This window comes from Haliaeetus albicilla, chromosome 7 (assembly GCF_947461875.1).
Source record: "Haliaeetus albicilla chromosome 7, bHalAlb1.1, whole genome shotgun sequence".
NCBI lineage: Eukaryota > Metazoa > Chordata > Aves > Accipitriformes > Accipitridae > Haliaeetus > Haliaeetus albicilla.
Genome location: NC_091489.1, coordinates 1974454 through 1998274, shown reverse-complemented (window position 1 = coordinate 1998274; position 23821 = coordinate 1974454). Strand labels below are relative to the sequence as shown.

At 53.9% G+C, this 23821-nt stretch overlaps 1 protein-coding gene across 1 annotated transcript; it reads right to left on the bottom strand.

The window, feature by feature from the left end:
- Nucleotides 1-340: 340 nt before the first annotated feature.
- Nucleotides 341-23091, bottom strand: PLXDC1 (plexin domain containing 1). The gene is made up of 14 exons (XM_069786422.1): nt 22884-23091; nt 21095-21231; nt 17829-17972; nt 17375-17444; nt 16873-16995; nt 16367-16485; nt 16061-16160; nt 14058-14153; nt 11955-12036; nt 9550-9610; nt 8495-8630; nt 6848-6883; nt 5533-5693; nt 341-4341 (listed from the first exon to the last, which is right to left on the bottom strand). The coding sequence occupies exons 1-14, from the start codon at nt 22954-22956 to the stop codon at nt 4222-4224; spliced, it is 1458 nt and encodes a 485-aa protein (XP_069642523.1). The 5' UTR covers nt 22957-23091; the 3' UTR covers nt 341-4221.
- Nucleotides 23092-23821: the final 730 nt, after the last annotated feature.

Below are 23821 nucleotides of genomic sequence, written 5' to 3'. Positions count from 1 at the left end.
CTAGTGCAGAGTTCAAAACGCTAAATCTGACTGCTGTCAAAAAGTCAAATGGGCCAAGCAAACGTAATTGTTCAAGTTGAGAAGCCTGCAAAAAAACCCCACCTCTAGATAAGCTGAGCAGAATGAAATGAGAAGAAAATTATAGTCTTGATTCAAACCTCAATTACATTAGTTTTTATCCTAGATGCGTCCTGGGAACACCTCCTGATAATGATGTGTTATTACTAAGACAGAAAAGGATGTCTTAAAAAAAAATCCTTATATTCTTATAGTGTCAATTAAAATAATACAGGATGAAAATAATTCCCATCCTGCTTCGAAGTTCACATAACATGACCAATAATTCTTTACATGTTTTATTTTGAAAACAAAGCAGTCCAAAAGGAAGATTTTTTTTTAATATTGACTGTATTCCATGCAGATAATCCATAGTAAATACATTGCATTAAAAGACAGTTAAAGTGCCTTTAGTCCCTCAAATAGTCCAGCTGTGCTGTAAATTCAAGTATGTGGAAAGTAGGCCTTTAGTTATTAAGAGAATATTTTTTGATGTGGGTTGTGCTCCCATCGATGTAAAAAATGGGGGGGTTAGCCCCCAACTTTCATAGGAGCAGAACCAACCTCTCATTGGTCTCTGGTAAACCCTGTGCTGTGTTTTCCCAACTGCTGAATGCAGATGAGTGGCCACGGAGCAGATATGTGATGTCATTTTCTGCCTGATGACAGGCAGCTGCCTTAGCCCAAACAACACACTCAGCAGTTGCCACAAACTACCAGGGCATGGTGCTTGGAAAGACAAATGAGGAGCTGTAGCAGTTGTTTGTGTTTTGCATCTTCTTTTAACCAGCTGAGCAATGGACTGAGCACAGCTAACAGCCCCAGCCCATTTTATAGCTATAAAATATACAGGTCAATATACACATGTACATTTTGCAGTCTGCTCTGAAGCAAGCCCAAATACTGGGTTCATCAGAATCCAGAGGAAAACCTCAAGAAGTGGCTAGAGAAGCCACAGGATTAAAAGCAAAAATCAAACTCTCTTTATGTCATAGTCGCCATCATTATGTTCTTGCTTCGGCACTCGAGACTAGCAAGATTAACCGGCATCTTGAAGTCAGAGTTACACAGATAGGAAAGGAGTATCGATCCTGAGGCATTTGACTTGGTGCAGCCAACGTTACACTTGCACCCAGACTCCCCTCTCCTCTTCACCATGAGAGCAGTACTTGTTGATGGTAAAGACATTTTTCTCTTTCTTCTAGGCATCGGCAACGTTACCGTCGGGCTTTCTGGAAGTTAATAGACAACCTCTTCTCTTCCACTACAAAGCCATGTGCAAAGAATATTCAGAAAAGATTGCTCCCTGCTGACTCTCAAGCTTCCCAGATGTGAACTTCAAGTGCCCAGAGCTAGACCTCATGTTGAAAGGTAGGACAGAATATTTTTTTTCCCTCCTTCTTGAAACACAGCATGTAAGTGCCTTGTTTCTCCAGGCTGGGCAGTGGGAGATGCTGGGTGGATCCAAACCTTCACCTCAGAGCACGCACATGACTATGGGCAGTAACTTCTCCATCTACTCTACCACAAGGTCTTAGAGATGATGAATTGGAGCTGTTAACACTCTACCTGACAATAACCCAAAACATATTCATCAGTAGAAGGTAGACCAAACATCTGGTGCACAGCTACAGAATAGCCTGGTTTTGTTTGTTTCTTTCCTTAAAGGGGGGGGAAAAAAAGAAAAAAAGAAAAAAAAAAAGCCTTTTTTACTCCAGGCACTCAGAACTTGGCATCTCCCCTGAAGTATGGGTGGTTTACATATCTCAGCCATTTCTGTGCCATTTCTATGCTATGGCACTTGGATGTTGTTATTCTCCACCTGAGTATCTGATCCTCTGCTGAATCCTTCTAAGATCCTGGCTGCAGTAATGCACCAGTGATTTATACAGCTCAATTACATGCTATTTAAAGTCTGTTTTCTTTTAAATTTGCAGCATTTCAGTACTCTTGGATGTTTCCTAGCATTTCTAGGGGCTCTAGGGGAAGAGGAGTACCCAAAATCTTGCTGTTACTGTGCATGCAGGTTCAGAAAAAACAGTAAAAACAAGGCCATTATTTGGAAAGAGTTAAATCTAGAGAAAATTCCTTACCAGCTCATAACCATTTCAAAGGAGATCAGATCCTGGGCAAAAACTAGATGACAGCATCCCTTTGAATTCTTTCTACTTCAGGGAAACAGGGGAAGAAAACAACCTTCCAGCTGAAAGCTTTATTTGGGAATAAAGTTTATCTTCAAAATAAGTCTAAAGAGAGACTGTCTGGGCCATAACAACTTGGCACGACTCAGTCTGACTTACCCCATTTGAGCATTTTGGTGCCTTTATGCCATAATAAGATGCAGCAAAAGTCTCCCTAGTGGCTATGTATGAGAAAGTATAATCTGGGGTCTAAATGCCACAAAGCATCCATATTTATCTTTAATGGCTATATAAATTCAGCAGATGAGAAGGAAAACATTAATTAGACAGACCCTGCCTTTGGCAGTAATCACCACCAGTGACAGCTGAACCAGCCAGTGGATAAAATATGCACCAAACATGATTATCAGAATAAATAACTGAGGATCAAGAGAAAATTAAAAAAAAAAAAAAGAAAAAGAAAAAAAGCCCCATACAACCAAGACCATTTTTAGTGGGGTAAAGAAAACTTTACCTTACACTGGACTTTGGACTCTCTTTTTTTATACAAGCTTTTGTCAGTTTAGGGCCCAATCCTGCAGCTGGTGTCTGTGGAAGTAGGGTAGAGTATTTCTACAGATTAGTCTTGAATTCTGATTGCACAGAAGGAGTAGAAAACCCTGAGAGGTCTAGTGTCAAAGCCCTTAGTTAGGGTCAGATTCTGGAATCACAATATATGTACAAATCCAGACCAGGGGCCTATCACAGACATAACAAAATAAAAAAAAATAGAAAAAATTCCACTGACTTGAGTAGGCTCTAAAAACTGTGGTATCAACAAGGTGATTTTTAGATTTTTTTCAATGGTATCAAGGCATGTAGGCCCTCACTCCTTATTTATGTGAAATGCCCATGAATGAGCTTGGATTTACTTCAGGATTTAGCCTGTGGGAGGACACTGCTTTTGCTAGTGCTCTGTCCCCATCCTCTTCCATCGAAACCTACTCTGTTCCTGCTGCATTAGTGGCCACGCCACGAGGACGTATTTTGAAGGAATCTAAGAATTTTTCACACTCTGTCTCCTTTAGGGAAAGGGTCATAATTAGTAATTTAGCAAACGAATTAGATGCCAAAAAGTGCATCAGAGCCATTGGCTCACAAACATCCTGAAGGTGAATCCTCTGCAGGGTTTTGCCCTTAAAATAGATCAGGTTTCCCTTTCTCTGGAGCAGGGGGTGGAAGCTGTTGCTTTGAAAGGAGAAGAGGAAAGGGAGTTGAAGCCACGGTGGTGGAAGACCAACTGCAGGATGAAAAGACAGGGGCTCAAGGCTTCTCAGCCGTGAAGACAAAATTAAATGTCACCTGCCCCAAAAGAAGGTGAAGAGGAGAGCAGAGAAAGGGACAGAGCTGGGGGAGAGGGGATGGGAGAGGGGAGGCGAGCCCTGGGGAGCCAACCTTACCCCTCCTGGGCCACCAACAGCATCTACCCCCAAGTACCAGCCTCTCCATGGAGAGGGGCAGACGCAACCAGCCCGACTTTCCTGAGTGCAGGCAGAGCCAGAGTATGCAGCAAAAAGCATCTGTTTTGCTGTCCCCAAGAGCCTGCTGCTTGAGGCAACTGTGTATTTTGCCCGGACCGAGATTTGCCCCCCCTTTGCTGCCCCTGTTAAGACTCCTGGTAGAGGAGGGGAGAGGTCAGCCACACACAGTGGGGAGAAGCCCAACCACAGAACAAAAAAACCCATGCCAAGCTAAAAAATTGACTACGCTTTTTTCTACCACCACATCCAGGGCTTCGGTGCCAGGCTGCAGGCAGGGTCCAATGTCACAACTGACTGCTGCCGCTGAGAGCTCTGCTGTCTCATGAGGAATCCCGGCAAGTCCAGCCTCACATCGCCCTGACTCATTCTTTTCAAATGCTCCATTGGGTCTTTTTCCTCTACTTGCTGTTTCTTTTTCCAAGAGGGGAAAGACTTTGCAATAGAATAACAGAAGACTCCAACACTTGAGACATGGGAGGTTTGAGACGCAGGGGGAGAAGCGCTCAGCACTGCTCTGCTTCGACAAAGCCCTCCTTCTCCTGGCTGGCCGGCTCTACCTCTGAGTACGTTGCATGGTTGGTGTGATTTCGGAATTTCATGGCGGGCCAGTGATGTGGCCTTCGCTGTGGACAGAAACAAAGACTCATCAGAAGCTATGACAGAGCCTTTCACACCAAGCCTGCAGGGAAATTGGAAACTTGGTCCTGAAACAAAAACAATGCTGTCTTTGTGCAAGTTTGACTTCTTATTAATAAAAATAAATTTTTAAAAATTGCTTCGTGCTTAGAAGAGTTCATTACAATGCATCGATCTCACTGAGCTGACCCACTAATAAGGTTAAAATGGGGAGCGGGGAGGAAATGGAAACTTTACATGAAAGCTCACATCAGCCTCAGAACAAGGATGGCCTGTGCCTGGGGTAGCAGCCGAGGACAGCCACGGGCTTCCCGTGCGACCACATGCAAGTCAGCTCTGTGTCTCCTCTCGATCTGCAAAACGGGGTCAACTGCATTGCCCCTTCTCAGCTGGGTGTAGATAAATGCATCAAACGTTGCCAAGTGCTCAGGTACTAAACTGGTAGAGGCCACGTAGATCAATTCTCTGAAGCCTGTCTCTGCAAACAGGACAGATGGAGGAAAGACAAGTGCTCTAGGAAAAAGCCAGCGAGTGATAAGGAAAGGCTGAGGGCTAAGTGTTGCTCGCTCCCTCTGCAGCAGCTCCTGTGCCAGGATTCAGCCCACTTCTGACTGCCTCGGGATCCTACACCAAGCGGTCTCCTGGCTTTTAACAGCAGATGGAGATTGCTGGACCCCCTATCTTTCTGAGAATTAAAATCTTCCATTTAGAGCATTCACGCCACCACTTACACAGTAGCTGATGGCATGACATCTATCAGTAACGTCTGACAATTTTAGTCAACAAAATCCAGCTGGGCAATTCAAAAGGCAGCGATCTCAATTATGTCATAGCTCCAACTGAGCCCTCCAGCCAGGCTGTGTGTCGACTGCTCATGCAAGCAGGTGGAAGAGTCTAACGTTGCATGGGGGGAAAAAAAGGCAATGTGTGAAAGGGAGCGTGTGAAAGGGAGCAAAATAAAACAGTGTGGGAGAGAGAGAGCCTAAGTTTAAAACATCATCAACTGGAGGTTGGGAGATTAGCTGTGACTGTAGGACCATGAAAAGAAACTCGGATATGAACTCTACCAAAGTTCCTCTCTCCTCTTCTCTTGGCTCCCTGCTCTCCTCTGGAAGGTTAGGATTTGTGTTGATAGCAGAGTAAGAGTAAACCAGCCAGGGATAAGGTTCTCCACTCACCTCAATGAAGAACAGGGCAGCGTTGGAGGTGGGGTGGCTGTTGATGTAAATTCCAGCAAGGATAATAGTTGCAATGAGCAACACAGCCAGAACGATCCCCACGATAGTACCTGTGTGAATCGGGCCGCCTGCTTTCTTGGAAGGAAGGCTGTTTCCCATACCTATAAAAAAAGGATTCAGTTGAGTCTTGACCTGTGCTGAGACCTTGGTAAAAGAAAGGACGGAAAAGAAAAGCAAGGCAAGACCTTTCAGAGCTCTGCACGTACGACTGAGCAACTTAGCCTGCTACTGTCAGGTTCAACAAGAGGGGAAGATGCACCAGACAGTTGTGGTCTGAGCTCCAGCATCCTTTTTGGATGATAGCAGTAACTGGTTTGAAAGATTAAACCACCACCGTGCAGTAACCCCCCCTTCCAATCCATATTCTTTATATATTGGCTGCTCACTCTGATAGAAAGCCATTAGCCATATGCTGAGCAGGGTCCTCGGTGTGTCTTACCCACAGCCCTCCAGCTTGCCCTCGGTCCTCGGCTATGAATATGCAATTGCACAGAGCTACAGAGGGTCTATGTGGCATACATTAACGGTGACATTACCAGCCATTTGGGGAGCAATTTGGCTGAAACTGGAAAGATCATGCATTTCTTCCATGCCTACAAAGGGTGATCCTGCACCCAGTTTCGCCAGTTTAACTTCCATGAACTGCTTTCAAGTAAGACGGGTGGGCTTGTGGTTTGCATACAACTGCAGTTCTTACAAACCTGATATCAGGTGAAGAGCACCCAGATCCTTCCCAAACTCTGGAATTAGTAAGAGCATTACAGCAACAGTTCGGTTCGCTGCCCTTGGGGCTGACAAACACACTCAGACTGAGAGGGGATTCACAGGAACAGAGATGAAAAAGGCAGAGCTGGGCTAAGGGCACTTATATTTGGATTTTACTGTGCTTTTGGCACAGCTTGGGCAATTCAAAAGAATAAAGGACTTCTTTGTGCCTATGCAAAAACTGCAAAGAAAGGGAATGACATGCAAAGAGAAAACTCATCACCTTAGTTTGTACGACAGGACTAAGTGGGAAAAGTAGGCAAACAGCATCAGGGTAAAAGAGATTGGTCCCGACTCACTTTTCACTACCTGAAATGGTATTAATCAGGGTAAGGACAATAGGAGTCTTATCTTGATTACATCCCTGCAATCTCAGTTTCACCTGTCCAACCCGCTGACTAATCGCAGCTCCCCGGTGCATTTGATTTCAGTGTAACATGTTTTCACTTGGAACGAATGTGAGCAGGCAGAGAGAAGATTAAGGGCTTACCTTCACTTCCTGCATACTGATTGAGCTTCGTATCATCTAAAAGAAGAAAACAAAGGCAAAAAAAATAAAGTTAGGAGCCTTCTATGATATTCTGCATGCTTCCCACCCGCTTTCATCCCTCTGTAACGGGGCCACTGACAGAACACACCTTTTGCACAGCATTTACGTGCCCAGTGACAGTTTTAAACCCCTGAGTTTGGTGGAAGCATGTGCCTTATGGTTTATTGTCTTCCTTCACAAAGGTGGCACCTGGAGCACAAACGTCTGAGGAAACCAGTCTTTAAATATGCTCAATGTGCAAAGCAGAACAATAAATGAATGCTGGATAGGGCCCCAGCCCTTGTGGGTGTCTGTGTTCAGACTACGGCATTTGCAGCAATATGCTGCCAATACATCCCGAATAAATCAATGGGATGTTACGCTGTAGATGTCTTCCACGGGGCCCCAAAATCCAATTCCATTCTTCATCTCATTCTGGAAGAACCGGGATATATTGTACAAGGCTTTATGTCCTGATGCTCTCCATCACCACCCTCGTGAGTCCAGCTGAAATCCTGATCCAGAATTCTTACTGCTTGGCGTACACATTGGCTGGCTGCAGCGCTGACACACGACCAGCGAGTCAGACACGTTCACCACCATCTCCGTGAGCAGAGCCAGTGAGCTGGGCTGGCTGGGGAGGATGCAGAGGGGTGGGTCCGCTCCTTTGCTTCGCTTGTTCCTTCGCTGTGCTTCTCCAGATAAAGTTTGCTGCCTGATGCAGCTGGCTGTTTGTTTCCTTCCAAGATTACAAATTAACTTCATGCTTGACTATGTCACAGAAAGCCTCTTGTTCTTTTTCCAAGAATTGGTGATGAGTTGGAAAATAATCTCAGTGGTGGTGTTACACTCCCCCTTCCTTTAATTGCTCCTTTCAAAGTCAACTCTGTCAGCCAGGCGCTCTGTTCCTCCCCCCCAACTCCTTCCCATTGCTGAAGGACAATTACTAATGTTCCTTTCTATTTATTCTAATTAGCAGTTTGCGTTAGGGACTATTAAGCAGCAAAATTGAAGTGATACCTGCCGCTAGGATCGGAGGAGCCAGCCCTGTCTTAATAGGATTATCAAGCTTTAGAACATGGGTGTCTCGGGGGAAACTCAGGTCCTTATGTGGAGCATTCCGATGCTGGAATGAACACCATTCCCAAGCAGAGGGCAATTACAAGCCTATGCTGTATTATTGCCAGTCTGAGAGCACTGACAACCCTGAGTCACCAGCTAGGACCAAGCACATTAAAGCACGAGCCCCTATATAAGGTATTAACCTCTGTTACGACGCTGGGGTATCGATCCACCAGGGACTAGTTGCTTGTTGACCTTCACAAATGCGTAAAAAGGCTGCGATGCAACCGTAAAACTCATCCCACCGGAGGGTTTCAGCTCACCCCTTGCCATACCACTCCGAGTCTCACCTCTTAGGCTGCTCCTCCTCCTCCTTTCCTCTGCCTTCTCTTCCCACCCCGGCCCTATGCTTCAAAGACGGGTTTGTCATTGTGTTTATCTGGATACGAATTGGCTTTACAAGGCATCGGAGTGAAAGAGCTCTGCAGGGATAAGCGTCGAGGATGGGGTGTCCCCGCCACGGCTGCTCACCCCACCTGCCCCTACCTTCTGTAGTGAGGCTGTCAACGAAGAGCGAGGACGTGGAGGTGGTGACATCCTCATCCAGCGGTGAGAAAGAGCTGTCAGGAGGTGCTGAATAGCGGTCACCTTCTGCTAAATCCTCGCAGGTCTTCTCATCTGACTGGAAAGAAAATGGAGAACAGCTACTTTTCCTAACTCCTCTCCAGCAAGAGTGCCAGGGAGCCAGTGGTGAGGACTGCGCTTCCTGGGCTTAGGGCTACCGAGCCCTTGGGGTTCAAACACTGGAGTGGAAGCAGGGGACATGGTCCAGAAGTGCCAGAAGTATGTGGTGGTGGGGTGATCTGGAGGTTGGAGAAGAGGAGGAAAAGTTTGGGAACCACTTAAGACGGACAAATGACAACGATCTGGCAAAGTCCTACAGTCTGACCTTCTTGCATCACTGGATGACCTCACACAGGTCCTGTGACCTTCTTTTCCCTCACTCAACCCTCTTGGTTAACAGGGAACAAAGCTGAGTTTTCAGTGGGGGGGAAAAAAACAACAAAAAAAACCCCAAAGCAGAAACAGATGTTTTGTTAGAGCTGATCTTTCTGAGACAAAGAAACTAGTTCATCCAATGTGGAGATAATTGTGCTAACAAGGACAAAAAAAAATCACAAGGGCTAATTTCTTCATGCTTGAGAGTGAGTAAGAGTCATGCTTCAGAAGGTGAAGAAAAAAATATCCCAGTGTACTCAAGTTGCACCATTTGGTAACTTATGGAGGTCTCTGCACCTTTACCGAGTATCCAGCACCAACCAACACAGAAACAAGACACCAGCAAGGCAAATGCTGGATTAGATGGACCATCTTTTAACTATTCCCATACAGACATCCTCTGTTAAGTGGATTAGTGGTCCTGCTGTAATGGGAAAGGGATATCTGAAGGGATACTCAGTCTGTTCCAGAACAGCATGGGTCAAGTAGAGCTGAGGGTGAATTTTTTGAGCTGGGACATGGCTACTGTTGGTTTTTTTTCTGCAGATCAGCATCATTCCTAGCAGAGGACCTAAGAGAAGTGATTCTGCTCTCAGCCTCACCTTCTGGCCACAGCCATAGGACAGCCACTCCTCCCGGTATCGGTCGAAGCCACTGGAACATCTGCGGAGAAAAGCAGTATTAACCTGCGGCGGATGCATTCTCGAGAGACACAGCAATAATAATGCTCATTTGCCCACTCTATGTGGGTGGCACTGCTAGTGATTTCTAAACTGCCCAAGAGTCCCAAATGCTGCCCCGATGGGCGCTGTGTACAGATACTTGGACAAACAAGTATCTGAGGACTGGAAAGATTATATACAAATTAGTCTCCAAAGACATGGGGTTTCCAGTACAGCTGTGCTGGAAGGACCCAAATGTTCCTCTTCACAGAGGAGGAAAAGGGTCAACACTGCTTCTCCAAGGGAAACGGAGAAGCAGAGAAATAGGAAAAATATATAGACTGAGTTTGAATTTCCATTCCCTGGACTCTGTGCCAGGGCAAGGCCATGATCTCCACAAAGTTTGTTTTTTTTTTCCAGCAACATCTGCACAGGAAAAACACATTAAAGAAATTATAAACGGCATCAGGAAAACACCAGCTAGAGAAATCTCTACAGAAACAGAGGGAATGAAATAGCACTCTGACCTTTGGAAAAGTCTCTGGGGATACCAAAATATGAATCAGGGGTTCAGCTCATACAAGCACTAATTTACCCAACTACCAACCAGCAAAAGAGGAGAAGCCACAAAGAACTTTGGGTCCTGCTGAGTCACTGAGATCTTTGCTTAAAGTGCAGTTCCTGTAACAATTACAGGCTCAGCAAAAGCAAAAATACAAACTCCACTGTCCAGAAGAGAGCTAAGAGGACTCGGGTTAAATCACTGAGCTGGACTCAGGATATAAGCTCAAACCCTGGAAGCCACCCTACCAACTTCCTCGGGAAAGATCACCTTGGCTTTGCAAAACCAACCTGGTTGAAAGCCAACAAGATAGTGGTAGGCTTGCTCTAGCCTGCAGCTTCCACCACGCTTGCCATTTGTACTTTCCATTTGTAACCTAAGCTCTTCAGGACCGAGCTGCCGATACGCAGTTACAGCTGCAGGAAGCATGGCTTTTAGCCAACACATCAAGAAGTCACCGTACTGTAAGTGATAAGAGCAAACATCAGCAACAGCGACTTGGATTTTGGAAGATGGAGTTTGCAAACACCATGAATTTGGAATAAGCAGAATGACGAAGTCCTTGAACCCAGGGGTTTCAGCCCAAACAAGATCCAGACTAAGCCACTGTATCCCAAGCTTGGTTTTGCTACCAAAGCCACATCTGGTTTCACGCATCTCTCTCAGCTGCGAGAAGATAATATTCTCTGATCTGAAGCCACCACTGAGCAACTGTCATTGAAAAATGATGTTCCCCTGGCTCGGGCTGTATTCCAGCCCACTGAAAGGCAGTGAATCAACGCTGATTTATAGGGTCGCTTTGCTGATGTCTCAGGATCTTTCCCTGTCCCAGCTGCCCTCCTCGTACCTTGCTGAAATTGCTGCCTGTAAGGAAAGGGTGCAAGTCTCGAGCGTATCGAAGGAAGGGCTGCAGAAAGGAGGAATGAAGGTGCCCTGCGAGCGATGCTGGGGCGAGCTCTTGCAGGAGACGGCTGGGGAAGGGAGCAAGCCAGCACACCTTCCTGGGAGAGCCGGGCACTTCCCAAGCACGGCTGTCCCCGTGCCACATGTGAGGATCTGTGTTATTGGGTCCTCTCCCCTGCCACTAGTTCTAAATAAATATTTCAGCAAAATCTCATTAAACTCTCTCATGCTCTGTATCGCACTGCTTGAGCTGAAGGAGAGCACAGAGCAGGACTGCTGCATGGCTGGGACTGCAGTGAGGCCAGCCCCGTCCCCCCAGATCCTCCATTTACCCCCCAAAAAGCAGCAAGTGCCCCCCACCCTTGCTGTGTCTTGTCCGTGACAAGGAGGGCATGTCCCCCGCAGCTGGGGAGCTGATGAGCATCCCGGGCTCTGTGACCTACCTGCCGTCCTTCAGGCTTGAGCCTGTCCCAGCCTCCCTGCCCTGCACTTCTCTTCTGTCTGAAATCACAGCCTAAGTCAGGATAAGTTTCCCCCTCATTTAATCTCACTAACAAAAATGTGAGTCTTGCTTCTGGTCTCAACTTGTTCCAGCTGCTGCATCGAAACATCAGCCCCAAAGCCCCCAGCCTCAGGAAATGTCTCCTTTCAATGGCTTGTAACTGGAGATCAGACCACCACTTAACCCTGGCTCTGAGACTACGAGAGCAGCAGCCTAACTAAACCAAAAAGCAACAAAAAAAACCCCAGCAAAAAAATGAAAATAGAAATAAAAAAACAGCAACACTGATACAGGCATCAGACCTGGAGTTGCACTTGCTCTCCCAGCTATAGAAACATTAGCAAGAGAAGAGGTGGGAAGGAAACTCATCCCAGCTACCTCTGCAGGACATGACACCAGCTGCAGTTGAAGGTCAGCTCCGAGGTCACACACATTTCACAGCTCTGATGCTGGAGACAAGCTGTAAAAGAGAGAGGAGAGACGTACCAGCGATGCGCCAGCATCTGCACGGGCACAAGGGAGCATCTGCTGAAAGCTGGTGGCATGGGTAGAACCGGAGCATCAACAGATGAGTCTCTAACCCAACCTCTCTCTGCAATGGACCTGCAGGACAAGGCAGCACCTTTCTGGCAGGAGTGGACTCACAGTCCATCTGTAAACGTCCTCCCATTCTGTTTAGCTGGGAATTAAACCACATCCGAGACTTATGCCATTTCTTAGTGTACAGAGGGTGTTTCTCAAATGGAAGGAAGCAACACAGGTTAACCCTCCATTGCTATGTCCACACTAAGTAATTCTGCAAGAATATCTCCACACTGGAGAGGAGTAGCTGCTCGTAGACTACCATCATTTGCTTGTCACCCTGTCTAGAAAAGACGACTGAGAGGTCTCGTCTGCAAAAAAAGTCAAGGAAACCAGCAGTTTTAACAAGCCCCTCGGGAGACCCTGACAGCCCGCGATGACAGAGCCGAGAGCTGATCTGGTGCTGCAAAATACCGAGTGATGAAGGCAGAACACCAGAGGTTCACAGGATCCCGAAAGGCAGCAGCATCCCCATCGCACCGGGGACGCCTGGCACCCCTCCATCCTGACCCAGACGCTCCGGCACTTCTCCATCCAGGGGGTCCCTGTTCTGCCCCTCGCACTTGAGTAAACTCACCGCTGCTGCTACCCCAGACCTGGGCTGCCCACACTTCTCTGGTGTCCTCCAGTCCTGACCTCCTCCGCTTTCCCGTCCTGAGCTTTTCCCGAGCAGACTGCCACGTGGAGGCAGCAAGCGAGCAAGGACCTCTGGAGAAGAGGCAGAGGCTAACCCAGTTCATCCACTTCTGACCTGAATAAGGCTGAAAATTGAACCCCCAGAAGAAAAAGGGGAGCCTAGTTCTCTCTAGCTCTGTGGCTCCTCTGAAGATATTGCTCTCAGCTACCCTAGCTGCTGGGGAAAAACAAAATAACAAGTCTTAAGGAGAAAAAATAGAATTATTGCAGAATGCTTATTTATGATCTGCTTTGCAGTAACCCTGCCCGCTGTTAAAATTGTCATAAAATACCCTGGAGAGACCGTTTAAATGCATAACCTTGGTATCTTCATGACAGATTTACTCTCTGCTCTGTATTTACGGACCGCATGATGACTTTCCCTCGTGCGCATGTGTCCTTGGATCTGAACACTAAAAATGTATCTATTTAACAGGATCCTTAAGAAATTTCATCTGAGCGTGGAGGCGTAGAAAATGTCTCATAGACAGACCTGAAGTGAACCAGTGTCCAGCAAAATTAGCTGCAGCTTATGGAGCAAAGAGAAGGAGTTTCAGTGGCTGGAGAGGTGGGAAGAGCTGTCAGTGCAAGAAATAAGGAATTAAAGTACCAGGGCGAGAGGGGTTCTACTGGGGAGCAACAAGAGCCATCGGCTCAGCTGCACACAAGGAAGGGTGCTGGCAGAGCGGCACGGAGCGCAGCTTGGGACCATAGCACATCGCTCCCAGACACATCGTGGCTGGCACCACTGCTCTCGTCACTTAGTTGGGGAGTGCTGAGCAAATCGGGTAAGGTGTAATTGCCTGCAGATCCCTTCTTTATCAGCTTCTCCCATGCCAGCCGAGCTTTGCTGCATCCTGTCTCAGCTCCGGCACAGCCAGGCTGGCACGCACGTGGGATGTGCCGTTGGCTGAGGTTAACTCTGAGCTGGTAAATCCAGACAGGGCTGTACGTACGAGACGTTCAGTGACAGCCACGTACAGACCTTCTCGCAAAGGCAGAGTGACTGGGGGACCCCAGAGCAGGGGCGAGCTGTACCCTGGCCGATAGCACAGCAGGGTCTCAACCGTCGGGTGATGGACAGCAGCCACACACCCTTCCAGTACCCACTGAACCTGCCTCGGCTTCCCCCTTTGGCTGTAAATCGGAGGCTGTCGTAGTTGCTGGGTGAAACCACGGGAGGGAAACACGCTCCGAGGCACCGCGCCACCCTGTCCGACTTACTGGGCAGTGGGGTGAACTCCACGGCTGACATGTTGGTGATCTTGCTGGTGTCCAGCTCCACGCGATGATATTCGTAGATGGTCCGACGGCGGGACTCTGAAACATGGAGCCTTGGCTTTAGACCGGCCACAAGCCCACCTTGCGTGCCCTTCCCCATCCTGCAAAGGGGTCTGCCCTACACGTGAATCCCGGTGCGTGTGGGAAAGCTTCTGGGGCTGCTGCTGACTCCCAGCTGAAAGGCAAAGGTGGCCCCAGGCCTTGGGGTCATTCCCGTGGGAGAGGACAGTGTAGGGAGGCTGTCAGGCTGCAGGAGAAGCAATGCGGGAGGTGCTGGTGGGAAAGAAGGGTGTCAGGGCACAGATCTCCTCTTCCCTGTTTTTCTAGGAGGAGCTTGGAGCTCTCTGTCCCCCTCTCCCCGACCAGAGACTCCCGAGATGGATGTGGTCCAGTCCTACATGGCTCTAAACAAACATGAAGCTGCACAACACATTGCTCGTCAGTGACTCACGGGGCTGCGAGCCTCCCCCGAGTGCAGCACTCGCCCGGAGCTCCACACCGCTCCCGGGGCTCCTGCTCTGCAGCTGCCTTCCCCCCCAAACCCTCCTCCTTCCCCCCATCTCCCTCACGCCTTGCCCCCTTCCTTCTCTCTCCCCTTCATCCTGGGGGCCAGAGGGGTCTATCTTGGATTCAAGCTTCTCCCAAATTTTCTCCCAATGTCTGCCACTAATTCACGTGGTGATGCCAGCCAAGATGCTTCTCTGGCATCACGTTATCTGCGAGGATAATCAAACCTGTCCTTCCAGCACGGCCACGGCTCCTCACACCTCTGCTCCGCACTTGGGAGACCAGTGGATGAGCAGGATGGAACGCTCTTCCCTCCTACCCCCTCTCCTCTCCTTCCCTTCAAGCCTTGTTTCTTCACCTCATTAGCTTTTTTTTGTGCCCACTTCTTGCATTTCTTCTCTCTCCAGGCTTTCCCCTCACACCCCCGGGGCAGGCAGGAGGTACAGGCAGGGGCCAGCAAGCCCATGGGGATGGATGGAGGGCACCAGTCCGGCGAGAGGCAGGCTGGTGGGGCGGGGAGAGGAGGCTCCCTCCAGCCTGGCCGAGGTTTTTACGCAAACTGTTGTAAACGGGTAATAAATGAGGGCCAGATGGCAGGCTCCATAAATAACAAGGAAAAGCAACCGCACCGGGTGCAGCGCGGGGAGGCAGGAGCGAGGTTGGGCTCCTCATGACAAGAGGGGACGGGAGAGGCTGGAAAAGCCTTTTCAGCAAGATCAGCCCACGCCTGCAGCCCACGGCACGTGTGGAATAAGCACGCGGACACGTATGTAGCTGTCCCCGTGTCCTGCTGACACAGGTGCAGATCCTGGCCCTGCCCGCAGCAGCCATGCAGCACCCATGCCACGATACACATTCAAGGACAGTCCAGAGCAGCAGCGGTGCAGCTTCTAGGCTCGCCTAAACCCCCATGCCTATAGGAATGGGGCAGCACCCCCCAAGCCTCTCGTCCATCTGCGGTCTCATTTGCAATTGTTCTTCCCCTCCTCATCATCAGCTGGAATCAGGGAAGCGATAGCTTGGCTGCTCACAGCGATTTGGAACACGCTGGGCGAGAAGCATGAAGCTCTTTTGCCTGCATCGCCTCGCCAAAGCACACAGCGTCCGCGGGCTGGGGCCACCCAGAGCACAAGGCTGCGCGATGGTCTTGGCCACGGAGAGAGATGCACCCGGGGAGAGATGCACCCAGGGATGTGAGACACGAGGGGCATCCCTGCAGCCGAGCCCCACGTGCCTCCTCACGCTCCCTCGCCGCCCACCGTGAATCCAAGCAGTGCCTCCTTGTATCCTGAAGCGCCCAAAGACGGGGACATCTCACCTCTCCTTCCCCATATGCCCCCTCTCCCAGCCGCCTTGGGGAGCCTTGGCATCCCTGCGGGATCCGCCGCTTCCCTGCCTCAGCAGCTGCCTCCCCCAATTCCTCAAGCGCAGCCACTCACCAGGCACATCGGGAGATGGGTTGAGGATCATGAAGGCATCGGAGAGGCCAGCTTTCACGGGGTGCTGGGTGGCACTGATCTGTAGGACCGGCACGGGGATCTGCAGCCGGGGAGAGAGGACGTGACGGACTCCAGCCCTGCCCTGGGCTACTGGTGCTGCTGCAGAAGTCTCCAGCGCTTTGGTGGCACTGGGAATGCCCAGGCTCAGCGTGTGAACACTTGTAACATCAGACCTCCTCCCAGGCCCACGGGGATCCCCTGCTGGGACCCTTCTGCCGTGCCTACCCCAGCAGAAACACCTCTCACCTCCTTGTACCCAAAGACAATTCTCCCAGTGCTGTGCAGGGCTGCCTGGAAGGTGAAGCTGCCCATGTCCTCCTTCCCTTGAAGATAGACCTTGTCCCACTGCACCACAAAAACTGTCCCTGGGGGAGAGACCAGAGTGGATCAGTCCTCTCATCTCTCCTTGCTCCGCATCTCAACAGCCTGACCGGTTCTCTTCCGTCAGCAAAGCTCCAAGGCACCTGATCCCCCAAACACCCAGCACTTTGCTCTAAGCAGACCCATGAACAAGCCCTTGCCAAACATCCCTGCCACCCCCCACCCAAAGCCCCCCCCAGGCACTGAACAGCCCCTGCTGCCCTGGGCTCCCCTTCCCCACACCCCCACCTGGCTCCGGCCCCTCTATTTGCTCCAGAGCGCTGAGTTTTGCCCAATTTTACGAGGAAGGAGCAGGCAGGCAGGCCGCCTGCTGCTCTGCACGTACGGCAGCTGCCACGGCTTGCACGAGGGTCGGCCGGAGCAGGGCTCACCGTTGTCCAGGTACTGGACGGTGGAATTGCGGGAGTAGCTGGGGTTGAAGTTGGCCATGAGGGGTGCGACGTACTGCGTGGCCGTGAGCATCCGGTGGATGACATCCCCCATGAAGATAAAACCTGAGCGAGCAGAGGAGGGTGAAGCACTGCACGCTCCTCTCCACCGCCCTGGGATGCTCCCTCCCTCTTTCTGACCTCCCACCACCCTGTCCTAGCTCACCCATCCTTTTTTTTTTTTTTTTTTACCCCCAGCATCCCCTCAACTGGTGCAGAAACTGAGGCACCAGCAGCACCCGATGCCCTGAGCACCAGCAGCAGGGCAGGAGTTAGATTTGGGGTACGGGGAGAAAGCTAGAAGGGCTGCAGCCCCTTCTCTGTCTGAGCTCCCTGGGGCTCAGGGACGTGGGGTGAGGTTAGAGCCAGCACCAGAGCCGTGCCCAGCCCTCCCACCGCGGGGAATGCCAACCGAGCGCGGGCATCCCATCCCATCCCGACTCACCACCCGTCGCTATCGTGACCTGCCGCAGGAGGTGGCCGTAGAAGGGGAAGTCAAAGGAGAGGACGATTCTCTGTGGGAGGGAGACGGGGTGAGAACCATGTTCAACCCTTGGAAAAATGCCTGCTGGGGATGCAGGGGGACTGGTCTGTGCCCACCGGCACCGGCTCTGCCTTGGCTTGGAGCAAGGTCCCGGTGCCGGTGCCTGGAGAAGTGGGAGAGGGATGGGAGCGGGGGTCCTGCGGGTGCCCAGTCCCCACAGATCATCCGCTTCAGCCCCAGACTGGGGCTGGGGGAGGCTAAACGCTTCCCAAACCTTGGTCTCCACCAGGCTGTCACAGGGACGTGGAGGGGATGATGCTGCTGTCCCAGGGCGAGGTGCCACCCTTGGGAAATCCCCGGCTGGGAGAGGAGACGGGGGGACACCCCAGGCAGTGGAACTGCCCCGCGGGCTCACCGAGGCTTGCCGGTGCGTGTTGGAGAGGATCCCGTGGATCTTCACTTGGCTCCTGTTGGCCGCTGCCATGTCGACCCACAGCCCTCTCAGACGGGCGTCCCCCGGCCCGTAGATCCGCGACACGTAGTAGCTGTGGTTGTCCTCCTGCAGCCGGGGAGGGATGGGGTGACAGGGGACGGTGTTACCCAGCTTGCTCCGTGGAGTAGCAAACCCCCAGGCATGGCTCAGAGCAGCCGGGACCTGATCTCAGCAATAAAACCAGCACAGCAGAACCCCATGCGAAGCCAGCAAAGGATGCTGAGCAGTTGGAGAAGGTGCAGAGAAGACCCACGAGACCGACTGAGTGCAGAGAGGACGGGCTGGCTGGCGAGAGAGAGACATGACTCACGAGAGACTTCAGCAAAGCAGATGCAACCTTCCTGGGAGGAAAATATCCTGTTCCGGAGCCAGGGGCTGGAAGTTACAGCTAAAGTGACCACTAGAAGCGAAGCAAACAACTGAAGACATGGAAGCCCGGAGGAAATGATTAACCTTGGAACAGGCAGCTCGGGGAAAGCAGCCGAGCCATCGCCGCCAGCCGAGCAGGAGCGAGGGGCTGAGGACGGGGGACACGGCGAGGGGAGCGGGGCTCGGGCTCTGCTCTCCTGGGTGACATCCCCGGAGCGTGGGATGGGGCATGGCTCTGCGTGAGTGATCAGATCCCCCCTTACTATTCTCACCCAGAGACAGGAGAGGGACCCCGGGCACCCCCCTCCCAGCCTGCCCATGCCACCAGCAGCACCCCCAGGCTCCCCAAGCCCCCTCTCCCCAGCAGACCAAAGCATGGACCACGCAGCAGCTCTGCCAAGAGCCATCTCCAACTGGTCAGGGACCTGTCGAAGGACGCGCATCCTTGGCAGGAACCTGCACATGAGGCTCTGCGGCGGCTTCTCGGGGGACACCGGGAGAGCAGGCGATTTCCCGGGGCACAGCCAGCCCTGCACAGCCCGTGCCCTGGCCACGCCGGCCCCATCGAGCCTCTCCGACCCGCTTCGGCGTGCGGCCAGCCAGGGACACAGCTGGGAGCCATCGCCTGTCAAGGGAGGCCGGTTCACGCCGGGCAGGGGACGCGAAGCATCTTAATTTTTTCTTGGGAAAGCGCTGCTCCGCTGCTCCGCGCCAGCGCCTGGCGTGCCGCCACGCTCGCCACTCGTCCCAGTCTGCTGAGCTTCTGCTGCTCAGCCCTCTCTGAGCCCCCCTCGCCCCCAGCATCTTCCCCCCAGACCCCCTGCCTGCGGCTCCCCCCACCCCGGCTGACCCCGGGACCCGCTCCCAGACCTGCTCCCTGCGCACAAACTTGGGTGCCGGAGGCAGGGAAGGAACCGTCAGCCCAGCATTTAATGGGTCAGCGGGGGTAAAAAAGAGAAAGCAAAGCCCCCCCGCTTTGAACAGCCCTGTGTTATTCCCCAGAGAGCTGTTGCAGGTCAGTGGGAGTCATAAGGAATAAAATGCTATTAGAAAAATCCTGCAACATGTAATTTTTTCTGCTTCAGCGAAGTTCAGGGAGAGCCGTTGCGCTCCTCTGCCTCCTCTGTAAGCCCTGACTCCAGGGAAAACTTTCTTACCTCTTCTCTACGGCAATTATAGCCCCTTCTTGCTGGTAATCGTCCCTTCCCTGTGGATGGGGAAACTGAGGCACGGGGAAAGCTGTGCCAGTACCTGTGGCATCCCAGCACATACCTCCCCATGCAAAGGTTTTGGAAACCCCCTGGGATGCAGGGACAGGTCACCGCTGGGTGACAAACGACAAAACCTCCTGTGCCCTCGTCCCCCTCCATGCCTTCCCAATGAGTTCCAAATAAACCAGAGGGGGGGAAATAAGCAGGGCCGGGAGCACGGAGGAGCTGGCTGCCGAGATCCTGACCTCATCGCTGACTCATTAGGATGTCCTAATCTGTCACCTTGCTTTGGTTACAGCAGGAATTAAGAGGGGAGGTTTCAGACACACGAATAAGTGGGGAGGGCAGCTGCCGTGGGGCAGAGCTCGGGGAGGGACGGCGGCATTGCCCCACATCACACCCCTCTTCATCCTTTGGGTCCAGAGCTGCCCCTCTGCACCCCATACCTGGAACATTTTTGGGGGGGAGAGAGAGGAAACCCCTCCAGACCCCGAGCTGGCACCTCCCAAGGTAGGATCACACCTTCTGCGGGTCAGACATGGCGAGATACAGCGACGTGCAGAGGAGCAGCATCCCTGACCTCGAACGTGGCCCCACTCTTGGGGCAGACACCCCTTGTCCCCCGACAGCGCCGAGCCCCAGGAAATTGCTGCTTTTTCCTCCTGGGAACCACAAGCACCATCACACCCTCCCTGTGGCTTCCCAGCATCTCTAAATGCTGTGGTGGCCAGTGGTGGTTTTGGGCTGGTTTGGGGTTTTTTTTTAAATGCTTCCACATCAGGAACTTTTCTGGCTTCTGGCCCCTCTCCATCCCCAAAGATCAACAAGCGAGGCCATGCTGGAGCTCGAGCAGAGTGGAAAGAGCCACAGCTGTTTCTCCCCTGCCCGCTGTGCCACGGGGGCACTAATTCCACCAAATCCACAACCAGCTGCGGACAAAAAACACCAGGACAAGTCACCACAGCCAGTGCATCCTCCACCAGAAACCACCCTCAGCCACAGCCACACATCCCCCCCACCCTGGAGACCTCAGAGCCAAGGGACACACACAGCCCCACCACAAATAACCTGGAGCTAATTGAGGGCGGGTAATTAGGCACAGCCGGGATGTGAGAACCAAGTGAGATGTCCCAGGAGGCAACACTGCTGCTACATGAGTTTGTTAGCAGCGCTGCAGGCTGCTGCCATCCCTAGCCAGAGACCCCCCCCTTGCTTCCCACACAGCCACCTCGCCTCGGCACGGCCTCAAGCCCGCTCGGCTCCGATAACCTCGGCAGCATCATCCTCGCCGCACACGTGGCATCGTGGCAAGCAAAGCATCCCTGGCTCTTCAGACCAGGGATGGCCCCAGGACGTGCCAGGGCTCGCAGACAGGGATGGCTGGAGGGCTCGGAGCGATCCCCAGGGCACGGCCGCCTCTGCACTGGCCTGTAATTACCCTCCGGGCTGCCAGGATCTGGCCCCGCGCATTAAATCAGAGCGTCTCCACCACCGTCTCCACCAGCTCCCTGCCCAGCCTGGAAATAGCTCTCGGTGGTCAGGCACTGGCCAGATCCTGCCTCGGGGCAGACGGCGGCAGCAGCAGCAGCGGCGGGGGCCCCGACTCACCACGATCCGTGTCTCGTTGGCCGGCAGCGTGTCGATGGCCAGGGTGCCCCCCACCAGGTCCTGGCTGATGTGGGTCCCCTCGGTTCCCGGTGAGGTCTCCCGGGTTCTCCGTCGCCCTTCGCTCCCGGGGGGATGTCCTGGGGGGGGGGGCACAGGGATGGGTCAGTGGGGTCCCATGCTGGGAGGGCACCCACCTACGGGCTGGAATCAGCCCTCTCCCCCAGCAAGGCAGCTTCTGCTTAGGTGATATGAGTTTAGGGAGGGTCTCAGCCCTGATAAGCAACATCACTGCAATGATGGAGATGCCGGCGGGGGCCTCTCGGGTCAGGGATGGCTACAGGGTGCAGGGATGGGTGATAGACACCCACGGCCAGGGGAGGAGAGCTGCGATGGAGGGGGGAAAGGAGGCAAAACACCTACAACCCCCCCCTGCCCAGCTCCGGGGTGGGAAGGAGCGCAAAGCCCCGGGGATGGGGAAGATGCAGCTTCAGCAATGGGGCACCAGTGTGGCCGTGTACTCGATGTCCCCAGCTATCGGTCCTCTCCTCTGGGCTGGTATGAGGTCCAGGTGCTGGGGCAGACTTCAAGCATTCATCTCCAAAAGAAACGTGTCCCTTGTCCCCTCCTGCCGCGTGTCTCCCTGCCCAGCTCCAGCCCCAGGGAGCGAGCAGAGTCCGGAAACACAGCGCAGAACTGGGAAGGGGGGGGGGGGGGGGATGAAAAAGCCATTTGGGACCAAATCTGCAGAGATTCATGAGATTTCCTGGCAGCTTGGCACGGGTGGAGGCGGTGCGGACGGCACACGCTCGCCCACGGGCAGGGACAGAGCCAGGATGTCTGTCCCCAGTGAGCGGGACAGCAAAAACACCTGGCGGGGCCGTGGGCTGCTCCTCTTGCCCTTAAGAGAGGACTCCTGCCTTCACCCCTGGGGAGAGGGAGCTAATTGCTGCCTAACGAGCTCCTGGTCCCCTCCTGAGCTGTCCCATGGGGCTGGTTTCTGTTCCCAGTGCCTCCAGGAGGGGAAACTGAGGCAGGGGGGAGCAGGGCTGAGCTGGCAGGAGCAGGCAGCCGGCGGGATGTACCCCACTGCTGACGGATGGGGAAAGGGGGTCTGTGCTTGGGGGTCACACTCACCTTCCCTGGGGGCACTGGGGGGGCCCGAGCCCCTCGCTGCTGCTGGGAGGTCTGAGGTGCCCTGGGGAGCCGAGCCTGTTCCGCTGTCAGGGCTCTAATGAGACCCCCACGGAAGCTCCTGTGTCCTCCCCAAAATCTCACCGGACGGCTGCACCCACAGCCAGGCCAGCACCAGCTGTGCCACGGGTGGGGGAATCCTGGGTGGGGGCACCCTGGCAGCTCCCCTCCACCCCAGGGCTGCCCCGCACAGCTGGGGGGTCCGGGCACCCCACGGTGCCAGCACCTTTGCCGTGGAGATGCTGGGGCAGGGGGGGGTATGTGGGGCAGAGAGGGGGACCCCCACGGCAGGTCCCACGCCACGGGTAGCTGCTGTGGGTGCACGACACGCACCTGTGTGCCCGGGGGGGGGCACAAGACACCCCCAAAGCGCAGCCCGCTCCGGGGACCGCGGTACCGGGGGCGAGGGGGGGGAGACCCGGGCAAAGCGTGACACCTCCCGCTGCCCACGGCCACGCAGGACCACGGCCACGGCAAACCCCCCCCCCCGGGGCCGTGCACGGCGCTGCGCACCGGGGACCCCCGTTGCCTGGGTCCTCCCCACCCCGGAGCTCACCCACCGCCCCCCCACCCCACCCCAGCTCCCCGGCCCCCCTACCTGCACCCCACGGGCCCGGCGCGCCCAGCACCCCACGCAGCAGGCAGAGCAGGATGAGGCCCCCCCAGCGCATGGTGGGGGGGGGCGGCGGGGCCCCGCTCGGCCCCGGCTCTGCTGGGGCGAGGCGGGGGGGGGGGGGGCTCAGCGCCCCGCCATGGGCCGGCACCCCCGGGGAACCGCGCACGGAGCGGGAGCGGGAGCGGGAGCGGGAACCCGGGCGGGAGCCGGGGGTGGGGCCGGGGGTGTGGCCGGGGGGGTGGGGATGGAGCCGGGGGTGGGGATGGAGCCGGCGGGAGGACCCCCCCCCTTCACACCCCCCCCCGGTGGCTGCCCCGATCTTGGTCTTCCTCCCCTCCCTGGGGGGAAATGGGTGTCCATGTGCTTCACCCCCCCCCGCTCCCAGCAACACGGGGGGGGACATCGGCGAGCCTGGGGGGGGTCCCACTACCTTGTCCCCCCCACTGCGAGCAGCTCAGGGTGCTCTTCCCCTGAGCACCGGGCTGCAGGGAAGGGGGGGGGGGGGGGTTTGCTCGGCTGAGCCCCCCCCCCAAACCCCGCGGGGGTACGTGGTGTGTCGTGTGTCCCCCCCAAAGCCAGAGCGTGGCCGTGCATGTCCCCGCACGCTGCCAGCTGCCCTCCGGTGACAAGCAGCCGGAGCAGCAATTGCAGCCACCGTGTTTGGGGGTCCAGCGCCTCGTTTTGCCCCCCCCCCCCGGGTGCCTCCCCCCCCCATCGGCAAACCTGCGTGGGGGGGGACGCGTCTCCGCAGCACAAGTGTTCGGCTTCTTTCCGCTCCCCCAGTTTTTCCCCTTGCAGCAGAAGCACCGGTTACTGGGGCGTTGGGGTTTGTGGGGTGGGGGTCCCAGGGTGGGGGACCTAGGATGGGGGGCCCAGGGTGGGTGTCCCAGGATGGGGGGCCCAGGGTGGGGGTCCCAGGG

Excerpts from the sequence above, each read along its gene's own strand:
- PLXDC1 (XM_069786422.1), bottom strand. The coding sequence starts at position 22,956 with ATGCGCTGGGGGGGCCTCATCCTGCTCTGCCTGCTGCGTGGGGTGCTG. Across the intron at positions 8,631-9,549 it reads CCTATGGCTGTGGCCAGAAG|TCAGATGAGAAGACCTGCGA; the intron begins GTGAGGCTGAGA and ends TTTTCTTTCCAG. Across the intron at positions 5,694-6,847 it reads TCAGTATGCAGGAAGTGAAG|GTATGGGAAACAGCCTTCCT; the intron begins GTAAGCCCTTAA and ends CTTTTTTTATAG.